This window comes from Anolis carolinensis, unplaced genomic scaffold, assembly GCF_035594765.1.
Source record: "Anolis carolinensis isolate JA03-04 unplaced genomic scaffold, rAnoCar3.1.pri scaffold_15, whole genome shotgun sequence".
Classification (NCBI taxonomy): Eukaryota; Metazoa; Chordata; class Lepidosauria; order Squamata; family Dactyloidae; genus Anolis; species Anolis carolinensis.
Window position 1 is genome coordinate 12,977,032 of NW_026943826.1, and position 23,393 is coordinate 13,000,424.

Below are 23,393 nucleotides of genomic sequence, written 5' to 3' on the forward strand. Positions count from 1 at the left end.
ATGGCAACTGGCTCTCTCTCTACCTGCTCTTCTCCACGTCAGCTGTAAACAGAGTATCATCATCATAGGTATACATATGATATTGATAATATTGTCATGTTATACAATGTAATACTAATAATAATACCATATAATAATATTAATTATATGTTATATGTTACATATAATATTACAGTATAGTGGTATAGTTCAATATGGTAATATATAATGCGAATATTGTGCTATGCTAATAATATAATATGTTGTATGTACATACAGCTGCTCTGAGTCCCCTTTGGGGTGAGAAGGGCGGGATATAAATGTAGTAAATAAAGGTAGTAAATAAATAAATAAATCATTTTAGACTTAGGCTTGCCCAAAGTCTGAAATGACTTGAAGACACACAACAACAACAACAACAACAACAACAATCCTAATTAACCTGACTATCTCATTGGGCAGAAGGAGGCCCACACTTCCTATTGAAATCCTGATAGGTTTATGTTGGTTAAAATTGTTTTCATTTTTAAATATTGTATTGGTCTTTCATTGTTATTGTTGTTTTTCACTACAAATAAGACATGTGCAGTGTGCATAGGGATTTGTTCATATTTCTTTTTCAAATGATAATTCGGCCCTTCCACAGTCTGAAGGATTGTAGACCGGCCCCCTGCTTAAAAAGTTTGAGGACCCCTGATATAGGCCAATCCAGTTTTTTGAGCTGAAGGACATACCTTGGATGTGTTGGCATATTGTGGCCAAATTTGGTGGCATTTGGCCCAGTGGTTTTGTTGTTAACTCAATCCTACAAACGAACGGTACATTTTTGTATATATAGATTATTATGCTTTCCAAAGTGTATGCCGAGAGAAACCAGAAAAAAACCCAACACAGGCTTCGGATAATAAGAAGCCAAGAGTCCGGTGGTGAACGCACAAGTTTTATTCTCTGCAGAAACAGGAGAACGTTCGAGCAGGAGGCAACATCCAAGGATCTCCTCGCAGTGTCTATTCAGAACACGGTCCCGCTTTCATCCATTCTTGGAAGCCATTTCCGCCCTGCAGTGTCTTCTTCTCCCCAAACCCCAAAACCCACCACTTCCTTGTTATATTATTGCAGGGATTTCACTCCCAACGCACCTTGGAAAAAAGAAGAAGAAAGTATTGCATCTTTCCCTATTGTGTAAAAAGGACACAAGCTTCCATAGGAAGAAACGACATATTTCCGCTATACAACCGTAGAGTAAAAGTGAGGTGTTATTATTTGCCCTGCCGAGGTGGCTAGCCACATGTTATTGCGTTCCAGAATAGCTCACAAAGCCCGCCCACCAGGTCCCACTTCCTGGGCCCTGTAGCTGTCAATCAATTGAGAGGGGGAGTGGCCAGCAGCAATAAATCATCACTGACCGTGAGGTTATTGGTCTGAAGCTCCCGACGGTTAACAGCCTAGCTTGCTGTTGACCTAAGCAGTTCGAAAGCAGATGTGTCTGTAAGTAGAAAATTCTAGGTACCGCTTAATGCAGGGAGGCTAATTTAACTTAATTTGTGACACGGCGTGAGAAGAACATGAGGAAGTACTAGCTCAAGCTGGTGAGCTATTAAACAAGGTCAGAGGCTGTGGTAGAAAACCTCTGCCAACTGTGACACCAAGACTCTGTAGTGAGTTCCATTATGAGATTTCGAACCCAGTGCTGAAATCTACTTGGCAGGCACAGAAGGGAACTGGGGAATAAATGGATGACTGGAACTTGTGCTAAGTGGGTGGATCTCTTGTGTCGAGGAGTGAAAAGAAATACACACGTCGTATTGTCGAAGGCTTTCATGGGTTGCGGTGAGTCTTTCAGACTGTGTGGTCATGTTCTCTCCTGATGTTTCACCCAGATCTGTGGCAGGCATCCTCAGAAGTTATGAGTCAGGAGGGAAAGCTTCTGGAACATAGCCATACAGCCCAAAAGACTCACAGCAACCCAAGACACACATCAATCTTCCTTCTACACAACCGCACTCCATAAACCAAAACATGGCGTGAGAAGGACCAGCATTTAGCACATAGGAGACTCCTTGTGTAGGTGAAGATCCTCCGATTTAGCAGCAATGGAGTAACAACAGTCCAACTTTTCTTGGAGCTGGAGGAAGGACTGGTTGCCACCCAGAATGATGTCTAGCACCTGGAGGTGGAACACTCAAAGGAGACCTGAATTCGTGACTCTGAAGTCCTGGAGCCACATCTAAGGAGCTTCAAGTGTTGAGTGTTGGCCAACGTCTCAACAAGTCCTGCCTTTTTGAAGTAGACAATCGTGGTCTACAAAGGAGACCTGAATTCGTGACTCTGAAGTTCTGGAGCCACAGCTAAGGAGCTTCAAGTGTTGAGTGTTGGCCAACATCTCAACGAGTCCTGCCTTTTTAAAGTAGACAATCGTGGTCTACAAAGTCCGCCCAGTCCATCCTTCTTGTTGTGTGAGATGTTCCTCTTCAGCTCTCTCAACAATTATTGCGTCGGGATGGCCAGAGAAGGCCTTATCAATGTTTATATATACCCTGTGTACACATCTTTGTCCCGAGTCATGCCGAAGAATGAGAAGCACCACGGCATGGCCTGTCCAGTTCTTCAAGCAACGTCTGTATTGATCTATGCGCCATGCCGTTCAAGTCAGTGGTCACCATAAGTCTGCGCAGTGTGTGGTCCAACGGTGAGGATTAGCCGGACCTCACACTACATATAGGCCCTTCTATGTAGCAAGATTCAATTGCTACTGTCATGCGCAGACAACTTCTTATTTCGGCCACTTTTTTGGGAAGAAGAAGTTCCTCCCTATGCGTGAAACGGAGGGAAGGAGCATGTAAACATCCACGGACGAGGAGGAAGGGCCATCAGAGGTGTCTTTGGGAGCCCATGGTGTTGAGCAGCTGAGACCGCATGATCTGGATGCTGGTCAAGATTTTCCTCTGGTGTCCCACCAGGCTGATCCCCAGGCTCTGCACATCCCTGTGGAAGGAACAAACGAGAGGTAGAGTTACTATACACAGTAGAGTCCCGGTTATCCGACTTCCGCTCGTACGACACTCCAGATTATCCAATGGATCACATCGTCCAAGGCCGCACTTACTCGATGCTCATCCGCATCACCATGCCGAGGGATGAGTAGCCGGCCAGGGCAAAGTTGTCTCGATATCGGCCCAGCCGAATGGAGTCCAACCAGTCTTCGACGGTGGAGCAGCTGGTGAATTCGATGCAGCCTCTCTCCGAAAGGGTTTGGGTGAACCTGTAAAGTGGAGACGTGAACGGAAAAGTGAACAGAACAGCAACACCAACCCAACCCAAAAATGTCCCATTTTGTTTCTGGAGGGGTCCATTTTGTTTTGGATCCGAAATTCCGAAATAATTCTGAAATTCCGAATTTCCAAAATTCCGAAATTACGAATTTCCAAATTTTCAAAATTCCAAATTTCCAAAATTCTGAAATTCCAAATTTCCGAATTTCCAAAATTTCATTATTATTTTGCTTCATAATTCTGACCACTTGCGCCAACGGGAACACTTCTGGGTCCCGTTTTCAGTTATTTCTACGTAACAGGATGTTCTCCTTCCCACAGAACCATCTCCACACTCGTTGACCTACCGGCTGACGGTGGCCGTGCACTTCAGGTTCTGTGGGCTGCGGATGAGCTTGTCCAGGATGCCGACGATTTGGGAGAAGCGCGGCCTCTCGTTGCGGTCTTTCTGCCAGCAGTCCAGCATGAGCTGGTGGAGGGCGGTGGGGCAGCCCATGGGGGCCGGCAGCCGGTAGCCTTCCTCCACGGACTGGATGACCTGCGACAGTGAGATCCACCAACACAAGGGTGAGATCAAGTCTGCCATTTCAGCCTAGATCCTCACCTTGGCTGACGCTAGAACCAGAAGGCAAAATCTGAGTCGGAAAATGTGAGTGTCAACAAACCTCTCTTATTACTTTCCCCCACTTTTGGAAGTCTAAAAAGCCCAGCTGCAGAAAGGTATCATGGTCAGCCCTCTGCAGTTGCGGGATTACAGATTTGATCGCACTACATAACATGATTTTTGTTGCGGGAGGGATATTTTGTGATAGTTTTTCCATGACTATCTCCTCATCGAGTCTCAACCCATTCAACAAACCCTGGCGAACATGGAGGGCCGGTTGTACACACCTAGGGTTTCGCTTTCCCCAGATTTTCGGGCCTAAGAATGCTCTCAAAGACCAATTTTCCATAAAGCCCACAAAAGCCCGTGTCCTTCTCCTGCTCAAGACCTTGGCTTCACCTCTTCCCAAACGGGCAACGACCAGCAGGACTCCGTGCCCATCTTGTTCAGCAAAAGCAACCGAGAGTTGTCAGGCATCGGGAAAACTAACACAATCTGACACTGTGGGCTCAACAAATCCTGGGGATTTCTAGCTCCCTAACCGAAAGCAATTGTCTCTCTGGAGGCGCTTATTTGCAGTATTGATTTCAGCCGTGTGTATATAATTCATCTCCACCGTCAGCTTGTCGGGAGCTGACTTTGCTCGCCCTGATTAGATCCTCTCTTCATTTGATTAGATCGAGGATTAGCTTGGCTGGATCTTAGTCTTCCTTTGATTGGATCTGGTGTATATATATGTACATATTTGCTCCTGCTTGTTAATGCCTCCAAATTGGGATCGGGGCGGGGGGGGGGGAGTAGCCACAAATAAGTATTTATTGTCGAAGGATTTCATGGCCGGAATCACTGGGTTGCTGTGAATCTTTAGAGCTGTATGGCCATGTTCCAGAAAATTTCTCTCCTTATGTTTCACCCACATCTGTGGCAGGCATCTTCAGAGGTTGTGAGGTATGTTGGAAGCTAGGCAAGTGGGGTTTATATGTGTAAGGTCCAGGGTGGGAGAAAGAATTCTAGCCTGTTGGAGGCAGTGTGTGCGAGTTCTTTCTCCCACCCTGGAGAAAGATATAAACCTCCCTTGCCCAGTTTCCAACAGACTTCACAACCTCTGAGGATGCCTGCCACAGCTGTGGGTGAAATGTCAGAAGAGAAAGCTTCTGGAACATGGCCATAGAGCCCAAAAGACTCACAGTAAGCCACAAATAAGTAATTCTGTGAGTTCTGGGCCCGCTCCAGAATTGTGGTCTTCTGAGATTAATTCGGTATCATCTGCAAACAGGATGACATTAAATTCAGGGATACAGAAGTAAGAGCAATAGCGAGACCATCCCTTGGAGGATTCTTCCTTTTTTGGACCTCTTTTTGATTGGATACTCTGAGAAAGGTCTATTTAGTGCATGATGTTGCTCTTTCACCAGCAAGGAAAGTGCCATTTGACAGATTTAAACCCTGCGGAGAAACCATCTGCTTTCTTTCCTTACATCCCGGTTCGTCATGTTCCAATATGGCCGCTCTCCGTACGCCAGCACTTCCCACATGACAATGCCATAGCTCCACACGTCGCTGGCCGAGGAGAACTTCCGGTATGTGATGGCTTCGGGCGCCGTCCACCGAACTGGGATCTTCCCACCCTGGAAGATGAAAGGTTCATCGATATAATATGCTTGAGAGAAGGATTTCTCTTGATTCTGCAAACCATGGAATTCGGAAATCCCATTGGGTACCTAGCTTGAGAGTTCTTCCCTATTACCTAGACTGCCAAATTTCTAAACCAAATTCCACATACCAGAAATGGTTGCAGAACATCTCAGGCGCATCTAAATATTAATGCCATCCAAGGAGCAGGAAATCACGTGGAAATTACCGTGGTGGTATAAGCTGCCTCGGGATTATTCTCCAGGACCCGGGAGAGTCCGAAGTCGGAGACTTTGCAGACCAAGTTGCCATTGACCAGGATGTTGCGGGCAGCCAGGTCGCGGTGCACGTAGCCCAGGTCAGCGAGATAGCGCATGCCGGCACCGATGCCCCGCAGCATGACCACCAGCTGGAGGACGGTGAACTGCCCGTCGTGTTTCTGCGGAGAGAGGAACCTCTTGAATATATGAACCCCACTGGACTAGTTTCCAACAGACCTCACAACCTCCGAGGATGACTGCCATAGATGTGGGTGAAACGTCGGGAGAGAAAGCTTCTGGAACATGGCCAGGCAGCCCGGAAAACTCACAGCAATCCAATTTCATAACACCAGGCTAAGCATCTCTGTTATCAGGATGCCGTTTGAGAGCAATTTGTGATGACCTGCAGTACAAAGGCACAAGGCGGTATTGCCGCCACATGCAGTTAGGATAGATGTGGGTGGCGGAAGGAGGTGCATTGCAAACATTTTCCGACAATGCGGTTTTCTGGGACAGGGAAACAGTGCCCCACTCGAACGCCGTGGCAGCAACGTTCACTCAAAGTCATGCACAAGAAGGAGCCATTTGTCTAATTCTTCTGGCCATGTTTTGTTTTGTTTTACCCGGAGGAAGGAATCCAGCGAGCCGTTCTCCATGTACTCGGTCACAATCATGACTAATTTGCCTGCGGGAGACAAGAAAGGTCACGTCAATAGAGAAGCCCCGTGGCTTGGGGAGGTTGTTCTTTCTGCAACTGGGGGTAGTGCGGAACCCATAAAATAAAAATAATCAAAAACAAAAATAAACAATAAAGTCAAAATTAAAATAAATAACAAAAATAGAAATAAATAAAAGAAAATAAATAACAATAAATATCAATAATAAAACAAAAACGAACAACAAAAACAATAAAATAAAAATAAGAATAATTGAAGTAAAATAAATGACAATAAAAATAATAAATAACAATCATAAAATAAAATAAATAGCAATAATAAAAAATAAAAAATAATAAAAAATAACAATAAAAATAAAATAAATAGCAGTAATAAAAAATAAAAAACAGTAATAAAAACAAAATAATAAATAACAATAGTAAAAATAAAATGAAATCAATAATAATAAAAATAACAATAAATAAAAAATAATAAAATAAAAATAAATAGCAATAATAAAAATAAAATGAAATAAATAACAATAAAAATTGCAATCCCCAGACTTACTTTTGGTGACGACCCCTTCCAGGTGGATGACATTGGGGTGGTCAAACTGCGCCATGATGCTGGCTTCGCTCAGGAAGTCCCGCCTCTGCTTCTCGGTGTAGCCGGCCTTCAGAGCCTTGACCGCCACGGGCATCTCCCGCTTGCCAGGTAACTTCAGCCGGCCGTAGCACACTTCGCCCGACTCCCCTGCAGAGTGAGACATCCGTAAGACACCGATGAGCTTTTCTTGGGAGGATTGGATACCATATCGAGGCCTAGCCAGACAATCTATACTAATCTATTTATATTAAATTATACAATAATAATAATAATAATAAGGCAGCCTTTTTGGCTTTGCTTTGCTTCCTTGTGTGGAAAAGGAGCCGTCCGACATTTACAAAACTAAAATGAAAAAGTATGAGGTCAGTTTCGATTCTTACATTTTTAGTGCGCGTGTCGGATATCGCCTCGTAAGTACAAAATGTAACGAATTTGATCCGAATTACGGGACAAATGAAAAAAAATGAACACAATCTTTCAGGGGGAATGGGACCTCATCCTGAACTGGTTGAGACACCTCCACCCCAGATGAGGACCCTTGATGGCAAGCCCGGAAAGCTCACAACAACCCACATCCTATGCCTACGGATTATCTCTCCCAGAGGTTGTCCAATTCTGTCCAATCTGACTGTTGTGATTTGCTTTCCCGTTGGTTGCCTGGACATCCAAGGCATTGGACCTAGAGTCCTAACAGTTGCTCTAGTTCTTGCTCCCTGGGTTCAGAAATAGCAAGAAGCGAGGAGTATCAATGACTCAAGAATGGAATACGCACCACATCCAATGACTTTCTCGATCTTAATCCTGGAGGCTTCGATCTCCCGGGTGAATTCGTGCACCGCTTGGCAAGGGTCCTCGTAAGTGTGCGGCTCCACATAGAACTTGGACTCAGGGAACTTCACTGTCGGGGTTCAGAGAAGATGACACAAGAGGTGAGATTCGTGCAAGACAAAACCAGACTATATATATAATATATAATAATTATAACATATTGTATATACATATAATATTAATATTATATTGTAATACGATATAATACTAATAATACAATATAATAATATTACAATATATTGATACTGTACAATATAGTAATTTATTACCAGTATTGTACTATGCTAATATAATATTGTATGTAAATTTAATTTGTAAGCCGCTCTGAGTCCCCTTCGGGGTGAGAAGGGCGGCATATAAATGTAGCAAATATATATATATATATACACACACACTTGGTAAAGGCAGTGTTCACAATCCAATATTTCTCCTCCCTCGACCTGAGGTGCATCTACACCAGGCATGGGCAATTTTTTTTTGCCTTGGGGCCACACTGTGGTCCTGGCTGGGAGGACCAGGCCAGGAGGGAGAGGGGTTGGGCACACGCTGGGTGGGGAGGGCCCGGGAGGGGGTGGAGCCAGGAGGGGTCAGGGCAGGGCCCGGGTCATCCTCAGGCTGTCCTCCACCGACCCTCAGGCTATCCTCTTGGCATTATGCTGGGAGGAGGGTGAGACATGAAGCGCCTGAGAGTGCTTCGGAGGGCTCTCAACCACTGGGTGCCTTCCTTGAGCTGACCTTATGCCGGGAGGAGGGCGAGACACATACGGTGGCTGAGAGCATTCCAGAGGGCTCTCAGCTGATATGCGCCTTCCTCCCCCATCGTTTTGGCTTGCCGTGTCCTTCTACCAAGAGGACAGGGAGAATGAGGAGGGCCTGAGGCAAGCAGCCAGGAGCCCATTGAATTAATCCATCCACCATTGAGTTAATGCGGCTTCACGACAGTTTAGTTGCCATGGCCCAATGCTATGGAATCACGGGAGCTGTGATGTCTTTATATGCGTCTCCATTGAACTCCATTGGTCATCAAGTCCTCCTCTTGAACTTTCCGTGCTGCCTCATTTAGCTGCCACATCGCAGTGTTGACTCACTCTCTGCACTCACCTTGTCCGTTCTGGTAATGCATCTTCTCCTCATCGGAGTCCTGGAAAGCTTTGCTGTAGCCGCAGTGCCTGGCACACCAAGAAGAGAGAAGAAGACATGACAAGAAGAAAGAATAGAGAAGACAGAAGATGTAAATCAAATTTTTTTACAATGCAATCCATGCACACAAACACAGAAGGTACAATATTGTAAGACCCTACAAGCTCTACTATGCGCACCTCTGCTGCAAACGAGTGAATGACACACTGAGGAATAGAAATGCCAGATTCTTGAAGACAGGCAAATATAACTGTCATTCCTAAAGAAGACCAAGATATTGAAGATCCAAAAATGATAGGGTGACATCTTGGATAACAACTACAAGATTTCAGCGTAGAAAATAAGTTGTAGAATGAATGGGAAACGTGATGCTCTGATATTTTTAGATGTAGAAAAAGCATTCGACAACCTATAATGGCCATTTGTGTGGGCTGCCATGGAAAGGATGAATTTTGGATCGAATTCTCAAGAATTGGTTGAGCAGATCTACACGCAAAGTGCTCAGAATCTTGATTAACGGAGAATGAACGAGTCCATGTAAGATACGGAAGGGAATTAGTTACTATGTCGTTATAATTATTGCGCATAAATTACTGTCATCTCGGAAACGAAGACCAGGGCTGTCTTGGTGGGACTGGGAGAGTTTCTTTACTGGACGAGACCCTTGGAACGGGATTGGGAAGCTTACCTCTTTTTGCAAATCAGAAACAAAAGCAGGGTGACGAGTCCGCTGATAAGTGTGAGGCAGACCCAGACGACGGTGGCGGTGTCGTAACGAGGAACTGCTGGGAGAGAACGACTATCAGATAATTTATCGTAAGCAGGGAAAATATGCAACTCTTTGCCAGACTCCTTTCCAAAAGAAGAACTTAATGACTCCCAAACATCAACGGCAATATAAATCATATCTCGTCTATTCGCAGCCCCCTCTTCTCCCCGCTTTGCCCTCACTTGCTTTGGCCGTCTCGACTTCCATGGCTTGGCTGAATCGGCCGCAGCCGGCGGAGGTCCGGGCTCGGACCTGGAAGACATAGCGGGTGGCCGGCTTCAGACCGGAAACGGTGGTGCTGTTGCCTTTGGACTTCAAGGTGGAGTAACTCTGCATTTCTTTGTCCTGCGGGGGAAACAGAAGGAGACAGGGGAGAGATTGGCCAAAACCATCAAAACGGATTGCAACCGGGAGAAATGTAATAATAATAATAATAATAATAATAATAATAATAATAATAATAATAATATATCTGCCTAGAAAATCAGGGGGCAGAGGACTCTTACAAGGAAAACAAGCAGTCAAAGAAGAAGAACATGCCCTGGCAGAATATGTAAAGCAAAGTGAAGAACCTGCTTTGATTGAAGTCAAAAATCAGAAACTCCTCAAAGCACAGCAGACAAAAAACCAGTACAAGAAAACCGCACTACAAACTAGAGCAGAATCAGTACAAGAAAACCGCACTACAAACTAGAGCTGACAGCTGGCACAACAAAACATGGCATGGAAAGTTCCTTGACAAAATTGAAGGAAGAGCTGATAAGGAGAAGGCCTGGCTCTGGCTCACGAATGGGACCCTGAAGAAGGAGACAGAAGGCCTGATCCTTGCAGCCCAGGAGCAAGACATCAGGACAAATAATAATAATAATAATAATAATAATAATAATAATAGAAGACCTGGCTCTGGCTCACGAATGGGACCCTGAAGAAGGAGACAGAAGGCCTGATCCTTGCAGCCCAGGAGCAAGACATCAGGACAAAGGCCATTAATAATAATAATAATAATAATAATAATAATAAGGAGAAGACCTGGCTCTGGCTCACGAATGGGACCCTGAAGAAGGAGACACAAGGCCTGGTCCTTGCAGCCACCCGACTGGGATCTGCGCGCATCATCCGAAAATACATCACACAGTCCTAGACACTTGGGAAGTGTTTGACTTGTGATTTTGTGATACAAAATCCAGCATATCTATCTTGTCTGCTGTGTCATAATAAAATTATAATAATAATAATTTTATTCTTATACCCCACCCCATCTCCCCGAAGGGACTTGGGGCGGCTTACATGGGGCCAAGCCCGGACATCAACAATATAAAAACAAGCAATAAAACAAAACCATCAACAATAAAAACAGTCATAAAAATCACATAGAAAATATACTGATAAAAGCTTGGATTGGATCCAAAGAAACTGGGCCAAAAGTACAAGTTATGTCGGTATGTACAGTACTACTCTTCAACAATGGGAACGAAATGCAGAGATATGGGGTGGTTGAACCCGGGCTTGAAAAGAAGTCCGTGTGAAAGGGATCTAGGAGTTTTGACAGGGCACAAGCTGAACGTGAGTCAATAGTTTGCATCTTCTTCTGTCTTCAGCTATTCATATGAATATATTGCACAAGATTTCTCTAACTTAAAATGATACATTTTAATATATGGGGTTTATGGTTCCCGTCCCCTTGATCAGGTCATGTAAGTGTTCGTTATTTCTATAATTGTATTTTTACTTTGCTTAATAATGTGTTATTATTTTTGGTATGTAATGTTTGTGTTGTTTTTATTATTGGAAACCACCCTGAGTCCCATCCGGGAGATAGGGCAGTATATAAATAAAGTTTTATTATTATTTTATTATTATTCAGACTTCCCGCTCTCTCCCGATTGGCTGGAAAAGAGGCCGGGTAGGATCCGCACCCGGATTGGCCGGCAGTTCCCTTGATTTCACAGCCTGCATCTTGGAATTGTTATTATTATTGTTGCTGTTATTAGTATATTTATTTACACCCCACGTTATCTCCCCAAACGACACAATTCATGAGGAAACAATGACGTAGATATTAGGCATGTCCGATTGATGAAAAAAATGTTTCAATTCTCGTTTCTAAAGTAGGGGGCGCTGGCGCTTCGATATAGAAAGTATTTCTGATTTTTTCACCCAAAAGTTTCAGATATTTCCGAAAATTCATAATGATTCTAAATGTTTCTAAAATGGCGGACGCGCATGCGCAATCGCTACACACCGGGCTTGTATGGCAATCTTCCATGTGGATGCAGAGGACGTTAGCCCCCACCTTTGCATCCATCGTGGAAGCTTCTGATTGGCCGGGGAGCAGCAGCCATGTTAGGCTGCGCTAAGCTCCCATTCAAGGTAGGTTGCAGAAACAATTTTGTTTAATATTTTAAAAAAATATTTTAATTTTTTTTGGGGGGGGGGGGCGAAATTAACGAAACATTAAGAGACAATTAGAGAATGGTCCAACAATGGTTCGAATTACATTGCTGGTTGCGCTGTGAGACAATGTCTCGGAATGCGTATCAAAAAGCGAGAACAATCCGAAATAATTCCGATATACGATTCAAAACGATTTTTTGGACATGTCTAGTAGATATGCTGATGAGTCTCTGATTAACTCAAGTGTCTGGTTCTGTGTGAAACAAAGTTACAAGACCCCAAAGGCACAGGTGACAATTTCAGATGTTTCCTAGCCTTTTATGGGAATGACAATGCCTCGTGGTGGTTTCCTACTTGAGCAGATGAGATCAAATACGCAGGTTGGCTTCCCTTCTTGGGTATTCTTCCGAGGTTGTCTTCTCATTTTGAGTCAAATAATTTCTAAAATCAATATTGGAATTGGCAAACGCCCCGCTTGCCACTGGGTTGGTTGGCGTTCCTTCCCGGGCTCCAGGACACCGCGGTGCATTACAAACACTTATTAAGTCCCAGCAAGAGGGAAAATCGGGACGCAATTGCATTAGTATTCCTTCTCAACCTGTGGTTTCATCAATCCACCTGTGTGCATGAAATCCTGAACCAATTCTATCGAGATTCCTCTTTTATTTGCATTGCGTTGCGTTGCAATTCAAGCAGTGCAAGTATGCGTCCTCCTTGGGTGTGTTCCCCTATGCTACTTCTGCGAGTGCATCTACACTGTGGAATTAACACAGTTTCACCCTACTCTTAACAGCCATGGCTCAGTGCTACGGCATCCTGGGAGATGTCATTTTGCCAGGTCTTGAGCTTTTTCTGCCAATGAGTGCTGGCCCGGGGCTGTGGCGCAGATGGGAGAGCAATGGGTCACTAACCAGGAGGTCATAAGTTCGAGGCCCGCTCGGAGCTATGTTTGTTTGTCTTTGTCCTGTGTTAAAAAGGCATTGAATGTTTGCCTAATATGTGTAATGTGATCCGCCCTGAGTCCCCTTCGGGGTGAGAAAGAAGGGCGGAATATAAATGATGTAAATAAATAAATAATACCTCATCAAACTACAAATCCTAGGGTTCTATATCATTGATCATGGAATGAATGGACTATTAAGAGGTCACGAGATTGGCAAGCTATGGTTACCTTCTCGTAGTACTTGATTTCATATTCCAGGATAATGCCGTTGGGTTGTTCCGGTTCTTGCCACAGAAGTGTGATGCTGCTTTGACCCACGTTCTCCTGGTGGACGCCCACCACTTGCGACGGAGCTGCGGAAAGAGCAAAAAGGAAGAATGAGTCCCACAAAGGCGATACAGTGACATGTTAGGAGATGGAAGTCCTACCTGGCACAAGGCCTCCATCTTTGAATGCCAGAATGACCCCTTCCAGGGACAAAGATAGTGGTTGCAAGTCACTCGAGATGGTCCTTTTACAAAGCTATGGAGGCCACCAATGTGATGAGTGGATTGAATGGAATTGTATGATTTGGGGTCTGGATAAGGGCCTGTTAAGGCCAGGCGAGACTGAAGAAGCCATGTTGGTCTAAAGACCATTTAAGGAGGTGAACAAAGGTTGTGTCTGTTAAGTCACAGTAATATTATGCATATATATTGTTATGGTTGAGCCTTCGGGCTCCGATAATAGAAGAAGGGGGCATAAGACTCCTCGAGAGTCAGACTCTTTTCGAGGAGCGTGAACGAAAACGGCTCCGGGATTTGTTTACAGACTCGACAGATGAGGACTCATTTGAGGGTTTTTCTGAGGGTTTGGAGGAAGAGATGGCCAGCTCGGAGGAGGACGACATGGAATGGACTTGTGTGAGGGAGGATTTGGGTGTTGGGGAAACAGGCAATGAAAGCATGGGAGGTGAGTGGCGGGTTGCAGGATCAGACCCATGGACTGGCTGGAGGGATGGAGCGGGATCCACAGCTGGGGATGCTGTGGGGCGTAGTCAAAGGTGCTTTAGCTCTGATGAGGATGATGAGTTTGGGGCGCCTGGAATTGGGATGGCAGCTGACAGCGATGATGAGCTTGAACTGGGATAAATTGGGGTTTGGGATCAATGTCTAATTGCGTTGGGCAAGGTAATCTGGACGGACGCTTGGGCTTTTGTTGGGGAACTTCCTGAAGACGGGTGTGATTCGTTGCTGGATACGTAAGTTTACCAAGGACACTGGGCATCGACGGCGGGTGGAACTGTGCGGGGTTTTTCTCTGTGCAACTTGTGTTTAATCTCAATAGCTTGGACCTCCGTCGTCTTTTTGACGGGCAATACCTACTCACACTGGATTGACGCTGGACTGACTGACTTCGATTCTGGATTATCCCTTCTGCTGCTTATCGGTGAGACCTTTGGATTCCTAGACGGCTACGTTTGGCTATTGACCTCTGGACCGGATTGGGACCCTGCTGACTGCCGTTTCCCTGACTGCTGAGCCTGGACCTGGATATTGTTGGCTGCTGAACCTTAAATTGAATCCTGACTACGACCACGTTTTCCTTCGCTGCAGGGAGGAATAAACAAGCCTGGTTTAGTCTCCTGCTGTTTCTGAGTAGCAGAGAGGAATCTGCTACCAGTCTGTTGTCTACATTCTGACTCCTGTTGATCCTCCTTTGTTTGCATTGTTTGCCAGGCTGAAGTAAGCACTTTTGATTTAATCCGGATTATACTTCTGTTTAACCCGGTTTTTCCCTTTGAGTTGTTTAAGATCAATCTGAGTTGTTTTTTGTTACCTATCACACTGAAGTCAAGTGTTTGCCCTGTTTTTGTCTCCTACGGGCATTTTTAGTTCTGTAATCTCAATAAACTGAGTTTTGCTTTACTCACTGGCGTTCTGTCTCTGACATATATCCACCAAAATATTGACACGTATCAGTGTAGTGTTTCTAAAATAGATATTTCAGGATTAAATTCTCACAAGTATGTGTTCCTATAGCAAAACAGTTTGAGTTTTAATTACTCTGCTGCTTAAAGCATATAAGGCAGGGTTAAGCTTTCACTCATATATAAGTAACAAGACAGAGTTCAATTCACTCTTTTGCGACTTGTTATAACAATATTATAATTGCACAGTATGTTGCAGGTAGTTGTCTTCTTTTTCTTATGAGGAGAAGGTTGGTAAGTAGAAATGAAGGAAGTCTCTGATATGAGAAATGTTTGGCATATCTATTGTTTTTTGTCTGTTGATATTTATGTAGGAATGAGAATTCAAGGAGAATATAGAGTCTCTGCAACATAATTGGCCTTAAAAAAACCTGAAGAAGGGCTCGACCCGAAACAAAGAAGAAAAAAACCCGGGACTCTTTGTCGTGCATCCCTTTAAGGACACAACAAACATTTCTCATATCAGAGACTCCCTTCATTTCTTCTCCTCATAAGAAAAAGAAGACAACTACTTGCAACATACTGTGCAATTATAATATTGTTATAACAAGTCGCAAAAGAGTGAATTGAACTCTGTCTTGTTACTTATATATGAGTGAAAGCTTAACCCTGCACTATATGCTTTAAGCAGCAGAGTGAATTAAAACTCAAACTGTTTTGTTATAGGAACACATACTTGTGAGAATTTAATCCTGAAATATCTATTTTAGAAACACTACACCAGGGGTCCCCAAACTAAGGCCCGGGGGCCGGATGCGGCCCTCCAAGGTCATTTACCTGGCCCCCGCCCTCAGTTTTATAATATAATATTTTTATATCAGTTTTAATAATATTGTATATACATATAATATTGATAAAAATATTATAATGTTATACAATATAATACTAATAATAATACCATATAATGATATTAATTATACGTTATATATCTATATATATAAAAGTGTAATGAAATTTCGGCCTAGGACAAAACAACAAAACTAAACACCCCACAACCTCGAAAATCGACAGCACAACCCTTCATCCATGCCTCTACGTTCATACAACAAAAAGAAAAGAAAAATAAAGTCCTAATTAGAGGGAGAGGAATAATTGTTTTTATCCCATTGCTGCCAGTTAGAAGGCTAAGCTCCGCCCAGGGGACAGGCAGAGTTAGGCCTCATTTAGGCCTCTTCCACACTGCCTATAAAATACAGATTATCTGATTTTAACTGGATTAGATGGCAGTGTAGACTCAAGGCCCTTCCACACAGCTATATAACCCATTTATAATGGACTTAATGTAAGGTAAAACCTTTACCCTTGACCTTAACTACCACCAATTCCTCAATACTTTCTTTCCCATACCACCAGACTTCGCCACAGCAACGCGTGGCCGGGCACAGCTAGTTACATATAATATTACAGTATAGTGGTATAGTTCAATCTAGTAATATATAATGCTAATATTGTGGTATGTTAATAATATAATATATTGTATGTACATACAGCTGCTCCGAGTCCCCTTTGGGGTGAGAAGAGTGGGATATAAATGTAGTAAATAAAGGTAGTAAATAAATAAATAATTTTAGACTTAGGCTTGCCCAAAGTCTGAAATGACTTTAAGGCACACAACAACAACAACAATCATAATTAACTTGACTATTTCATTGGCCAGTAGCAGGCCCACACTTTCCATTGTAATCCTGATAGGTTTATATTGGTTAAAATTGTTTTCATTTTTAAATGTTGTATTGTTCTTTAATTGTTATTGTTGTATTGCACTACAAATAAGACATATGCATTGTGCATAGGAATTTGTTCGTATTTTTTTAAATGATAATTTGGCCCCTCAACAGTCTGAAGGATTGTGGACCGGCCCTCGGATTAAAAAGTTTGGGGACCCCTGCACTACACTGCTAGGTGTCAATATTTTGGTGGATATATACGCATAATATTACTGTGACTTAACAGACACAACCTTTGCTTACCTCCTTTATACTGTATAGATATCTGTGACTTTTTGGACTAAAGACCATTTAAACCTGGTGTGGTGTCTGTCAAAAACCATCATCTTGGTGTTGGAGTTGAATTTATGGAGAGAGATTCCTCTTGAAAACTTAAGACCCTGTTCAACATCTTTATTAACGACTTAGACGAAGGGTTAGAAAGCACGATCATCAAGTTTGCAGATGACACCAAACTCGGAGGGATAGCTAACACTCCAGAAGACAGGAGCAGAATTCAAAACGATCTTGACAGACTAGAGAGATGGGCCGAAACTAACAAAATGAAGTTCAACAGGGACAAATGCAAGATACTTCACTTCGGCAGAAAAAATGGAAATCAAAGATACAGAATGGGGGACGAGGCCTGGCTTGACAGCAGTGTGTGCGAAAAAGATCTTGGAGTCCTCGTGGACAACAAGTTAAACATGAGCCTACAATGTGATGCGGCAGCTAAAAAAGCCAATGGGATTCTGTCCTGCATCAATAGGGGAATAACGTCTAGATCCAGGGAAGTCATGCTCCCCCTCTATTCTGCCTTGGTCAGACCACACCTGGAATCACACTGTGTTCAATTTTGGGCACCGCAGATGAAGGGAGATGCTGACAAGCTGGAAAGCGTCCAGAGGAGGGCAACTAAAATGATTAAGGGTCTGGAGAACAAGCCCTATGAGGAGAGGCTTAAAGAGCTGGGCATGTTTAGCCTGCAGAAGAGAAGGCTGAGAGGAGACATGATAGCCATGTACAAATATGTGAGGGGAAGTCATAGGGAGGAGGGAGCAAGCTTATTTTCTGCTGCCCTGCAGACTAGGACACGGAACAATGGCTTCAAACTGCAGGAAAGGAGATTCCACCTGAACATCAGGAAGAACTTCCTCACTGTGAGGGCTGTTCGGCAGTGGAACTCTCTCCCCCGGGCCGTGGTGGAGGCTCCTTCTTTGGAGGCTTTTAAGCAGAGGCTGGATGGCCATCTGTCGGGGGTGCTTTGAATGCGATTTCCTGCTTCTTAGCGGGGGGTTGGACTAGATGGCCCTTGAGGTCTCTTCCAACTCTACTATTCTATGATTCTATGATTCTATGACCCAACCGAGAGAGGGAGATGAGCACTATATCGTCTGCATACATCAGGATGACAATCTTTCTGCTCCTGGTGGGTGGCGAAGGGCCGACTCTCCTACCTGCCTGGTTCGTGGTGATGTTGACGGCCGTGAACTGTGGTGGCTCGGGGCTCAGGTCCGAGACCCCGTTGACGGCCTCCACCCAGAAGGAGTAGTTGGTGTGAGCCAGGAGGTTGCCGACCGCCAGAGAGCCCTGGGCCAGGTTCATCTGCTGGGGCACAAAGCGGATGCCGGCCCCACAGGCTTCGCACTGCCCCGAGTCCCACGTGCAGCGGCGACAGATGACGTTGTAGATGACGTCACTGCGGCCCCCTTTGTCCTGCGGAGGGGCCCAGTCCAGGGTCACCGAGGTGCCGTTCACGCTGGACAACAGGCCCATGGGCGCCGAGGGAGGACCTGCCATGGGAAGAGAACGACATATACACTCGGGGGGATCAGATACACCAGTCCGTTGAAATACCTTCACTGTGGTCCTGTTATCGCGCAATTCCACTACATAATAATTGACACAAAGAGGTTGAGCAACATTGATAACGCACCTCTGTTCCATTGTTTTATGGTGTCCATTTAGACCTATGAATCTCAATTCACCTTTTATTGGTGATAATGATGTCAATGTGTTTTGATCTCAGGATTATGTTCTTGGGAATATCGCCTTTTCGGACTACGAGACCCATTGTCACTTACGAAACGCCGACACTGGAGAATGAATGCAGTTCAACACCACTTAACGGTGTCGTGGCTCAAAGCTCTGGATTAATGGGAGTTGTCGTTTTGCAAAGCCTGGCGCCTGGCTGAACAACACTTCCCAGAATTCCAGGACAGTGAAAGGGGGACTAAACTGCATCGATTCCATAGGACAGTGTAGATGCATCTGAGCTCATCCTGGGAGACTCTAGAAGACGTTGTCGGTCGTCTCAGCACAGCATTTCCTCCCACTTTGTTGGCTTACTTCTCGAAATCCCTCACTCTGCGCAGCCTGGAATCTGAGAATAGCTGCGCGAGGAGAATTTTTAGCAAACACGGCCGACCTTTGCCCCAAGAGGAAAGCTTGCAGGAGAAAAAAAGAAACCCCTGTTGACAGGCGGAAAGCGGAGGAGACAGAGAAGGAAAATAAGAAGGCTGAAGACAAGCTCCTGGATTGGCAGGTTCCCTGGACGGCAGAGACCCTTCATGCCTTGAATGCACAACACTCACTAAATGCACCGGTTGACTTCCTGGCATCTCCAGGCAGCAAGCAAACGGATAACAACTTCACTCAGTCTTAGGATACATCTACACTATGGAATTAATGCAGTTTTGAAACCATTTTAGTTGTCATGACTCAGTGCTGGGGGTTGTATTTTGGGGAGGCAGAGAAAGATTATTATTATTATTATTATTATTATTTTATTGTATGACACAGCAAACAAGATAGACATGCTGGATTTCATATCACAAAATCACAAGTCGAACACTTCCCAAGTGTCTAATTATTATTATTATTATTATTATTATTATTATTATTATTATTATTATTGTTATTATTATTGTTATTATTATTATTGTTATTATTATTATTATTATTATTACTATTATTATTTGAAGCACAACAAGATGTTGTATTTTGGGGAGGCAGAGAAAGCTTATTATTATTATTATTTTATTGTATGACACAGCAAACAAGATAGACATGCTGGATTTCATATCACAAAATCACAAGTCGAACACTTCCCAAGGGTCTAATTATTATTATTATTATTATTATTATTATTATTATTATTATTATTGTTGTTATTATTATTATTATTATTATTACTATTATTATTTGAAGCACAACAAGATGTTGTATTTTGGGGAGGCAGAGAAAGCTTATTATTATTATTATTATTTTATTGTATGACACAGCAAACAAGATAGACATGCTGGATTTCATATCACAAAATCACAAGTCGAACACTTCCCAAGGGTCTAATTATTATTATTATTATTATTATTATTATTATTATTATTATTGTTATTATTATTATTATTATTATTATTTGAAGCACAACAAGATGTTGTATTTTGGGGAGGCAGAGAAAGCTTATTATTATTATTATTTTATTGTATGACACAGCAAACAAGATAGACATGCTGGATTTCATATCACAAAATCACAAGTCGAACACTTCCCAAGTGTCTAATTATTATTATTATTATTATTATTGTTATTATTATTATTATTATTTGAAGCACAACAAGATGTTGTATTTTGGGGAGGCAGAGAAAGCTTATTATTATTATTATTATATAGTAGCCAATAAAGGTAAAGGTTTCCCCTGACATTAAGTCCAGTCGTGACCGACTCTGAGGGTTGGTGCTCATCTCCATTTCTAAGCCAAAGAGCCGGCGTTGTCCGTAGACACCTCCAAGGTCATGTGGCCACGGGCATGACTGCATGGAGCGCCGTTACCTTCCCGCCGGAGCGGTACCTATTGATCTACTCACATTTGCATGTTTTCGAACTGCTAGGTTGGCAGGAGCTGGGGCTAACAGTGGGCACTCATTCCACTCCCAGGATTTGAACCTGGGACCTTTCGGTCTGCAAGTTCAGCAGCTCAGCGCTTTAACACACTGAGCCACCACCAGGGGCAGTAGCCAATAGGTATGTGCAATTTTTTCATTGGTCGTCGTAAATTGGATAAAATTCATTAAGTTCGTACTTACAATGGGATATCCAACGCTTGTGCCAAAAACTTAAGAATGTTTTTCGTTTGCATTTTGTCAATCTCGGAAACCTCCCAAAGTCAATTGCATGTCCAGCACAAGGAAGCAAAGCAAAGCCAAAAAGGCTGCCTTTCCTACTCAAATGAATGGCCTCTCGCCATGAGGAGAGGGAAGCAGCAGGGGGAAAGCAAGAGTTCACTGGGAAAGAGGGTGAGGAAGCACAGGATTCTGGGAAATGTAGTTCAAGGAAGGCGAGGAGCCCTATGGTAGAGAACACAAAAGGCCCTGCCCTGAACTACATTTCCCAGAATGCTGCTCAGCGTCAGAAAGCCCGAATCAGGATGAGGAAAGAGATATCTCCCTCCGTCTTAGCAGTCAACCAGAGTTCCAATACATTGTTGAATCTGCAAAGAGGACGGACGGACGGACGGATGGAGACTTCTAGGAAGTCAATCTCTGGGCCGGACTGGGAGGAAGTCTCTCCGTGGAAGTCCTATGGCTTCATATGTGAGAGAGACATTCAAGGAGGTGAGTGGTGTGCCTATATGACAGATACCACACTCGTTTCGGGGTACATACTAGGCATGTCCGATCGATGAAAAAAATGTTTCAATTCTCGTTTCTAAAGTAGGGGGCGCTGGCTCTTCGATATAGAAAGTATTTCCGATTTTTTTACCCAAAAATTTCGGATATTTCCGAAAATTCGTAATGATTCTAAATGTTTCTAAAATGGCGGACGCGCATGCGCAATCGCGACACACTGGGCTTGTATGGCAATCTTCCATGTGGAGGCAGAGGACGTTAGCCCCACCTTTGCGTCCGTCGTGGAAGCTTCTGATTGGCCGGGGAGCGGCAGCCATGTTAGGCTGCGCTAAGCTCCCGTTCAAGGTAGGTTGCAGAAACAAAAACAAAAAATTAAATATTTTTAAAAATATATTAAAAAAAATTTTTTGGGGGGAAATTAATGAAACATTAAGAGACAATTAGAGAATGGTCCAACAATGGTTCGAATTACATTGCTGGTTGCGCTGTGAGACAATGTCTCGGAATGCGTATCAAAAAGCGAGAACAATCCGAAATAATTCCGATATACGATTCAAAACGATTTTTTGGACATGTCTAGTACATACGTGTGCAGGCCACCGAAGGGAGGTCCAGTGCCGCTCGGTAAAAGCCAGTTTCGCAACGACACACCTGCGCCGCCGGGGTCTCCGAATAGCTGTGGGGTGGGCACTTGGCACAAAGCTGGTCCCCCGGGGAAGACTTGTAAGAGCCCACTTGACAGGCTGAAGGGAGAAGGAGAAAGGAGAAGACACTGAGAAAAGCAGATCATATATATATATATATATAATATATATAAAAGCTGTGCCTGGTCACGTGTTGCTGTGGCATAGTCTGGTGGTTAGGATCCCTTTGGTTAGGAAACAGCCTGGCTTTGAAGCTGCAAGGCTCTTCAGTGGTATTCAAGTTGGTAAGCAATTGGGTTTTTCTATTATTTGGACTTTATTTTTCTATGTTTTTTTTAATTGAAATGCACGGATTGGATGACTATGTCTTTTGTGGCCAAATTTGGTGTGATTTGGTTCAGTGATTTTGTTGTTTACTCCACTGGAAAAACACACATTACATTTTTATATATATATATAGATATACCCTCCACTTGCTTCACTGCCAACAGAAACTCGGAGGATGCCTTTAGCCACGGATGCAGGCGAAACATGGCCATATGGCCTGGAAAATTCACAACTACACAGTGATTCCGGCCATGAAAGCCTTCGACAACTCGAGGACTCTCTGCATTTCCGAATCCTGTGTGGAACTCAAGGATAGGAGGACAATGCAGCCGGGATTCGGAGAGCCTCTTGATGCCTCTCGCCATCCTCGGGACTTGACAAGTTTCATCTCAGCAGAAGGCGGGACGGAGTGGGAGGGACGCAGCCGAGCCATCTGCCGCCGGGTCCACTTGTCCGCCCCCTCGATCCTCCGGGGAGAGCGGAGCACCTGCTAATACGCTGCCGCGATGGCTGAAATGATAGACGGCTCCGTCCGTCAAAGCGATGATAGCCAAGAGTGAGCCACTCTGCTCGGCGTGATGTGTCTGCGCGGTGCATACGAAAGCAGCCTGGGCCATGCTCAATGTAGCGGCGAAACACCAAGCCTACCTCCTGAGCCGGAATGGGGTCACCTTTCCAAGCATCTCTGAGATTGCCTCTCGGAGAGTATCAAGACTGCCCATTCATGCCGTTTGACACAAGGTTATCTGCTCAATGCGATGGAAGTATGGGGGTAGTTTGATGCAACACTGGTTCACTAAAGACCTTGTGAAAAAATTAAACCCCTGAGATCATGCCTCACACACCTGGAAGCATCACTTAATTTCAACCCAAGCCTGACCAAGGAGCCATGAGATCATACCTCACACACCTGGATTCAAACCCAAGCCCGACCAAGAAGCTATGAGATCGTGTCTCACACACCTGGAAGCATCACATCATTTAAACCCAAGCCCAACCAAGAAGCCATGATATCATGCCTCACGTACCTGGAAAC

General features: G+C 44.0%; 1 protein-coding gene across 1 annotated transcript in view; it reads right to left on the reverse strand.

Moving 5' to 3' along the window:
- Positions 1 to 898: 898 nt before the first annotated feature.
- Positions 899 to 23,393, reverse strand: part of epha8 (EPH receptor A8) — a 45,476-nt gene continuing 22,981 nt past the window's right edge. Inside the window, exons 4-17 of the mRNA XM_062965688.1 lie at positions 21,974 to 22,129; positions 18,216 to 18,551; positions 13,312 to 13,436; positions 9,929 to 10,091; positions 9,666 to 9,759; positions 8,939 to 9,006; positions 7,782 to 7,907; positions 6,971 to 7,156; positions 6,371 to 6,432; positions 5,717 to 5,926; positions 5,334 to 5,483; positions 3,599 to 3,789; positions 3,086 to 3,241; positions 899 to 2,964 (exon numbers count right to left, since the gene is read on the reverse strand). Coding sequence (XP_062821758.1) covers positions 2,850 to 2,964; positions 3,086 to 3,241; positions 3,599 to 3,789; positions 5,334 to 5,483; positions 5,717 to 5,926; positions 6,371 to 6,432; positions 6,971 to 7,156; positions 7,782 to 7,907; positions 8,939 to 9,006; positions 9,666 to 9,759; positions 9,929 to 10,091; positions 13,312 to 13,436; positions 18,216 to 18,551; positions 21,974 to 22,129 — 2,138 coding nt within the window. The 3' untranslated portion in view covers positions 899 to 2,849. The remainder of the gene's footprint in view (positions 2,965 to 3,085; positions 3,242 to 3,598; positions 3,790 to 5,333; positions 5,484 to 5,716; positions 5,927 to 6,370; positions 6,433 to 6,970; positions 7,157 to 7,781; positions 7,908 to 8,938; positions 9,007 to 9,665; positions 9,760 to 9,928; positions 10,092 to 13,311; positions 13,437 to 18,215; positions 18,552 to 21,973; positions 22,130 to 23,393) is intronic.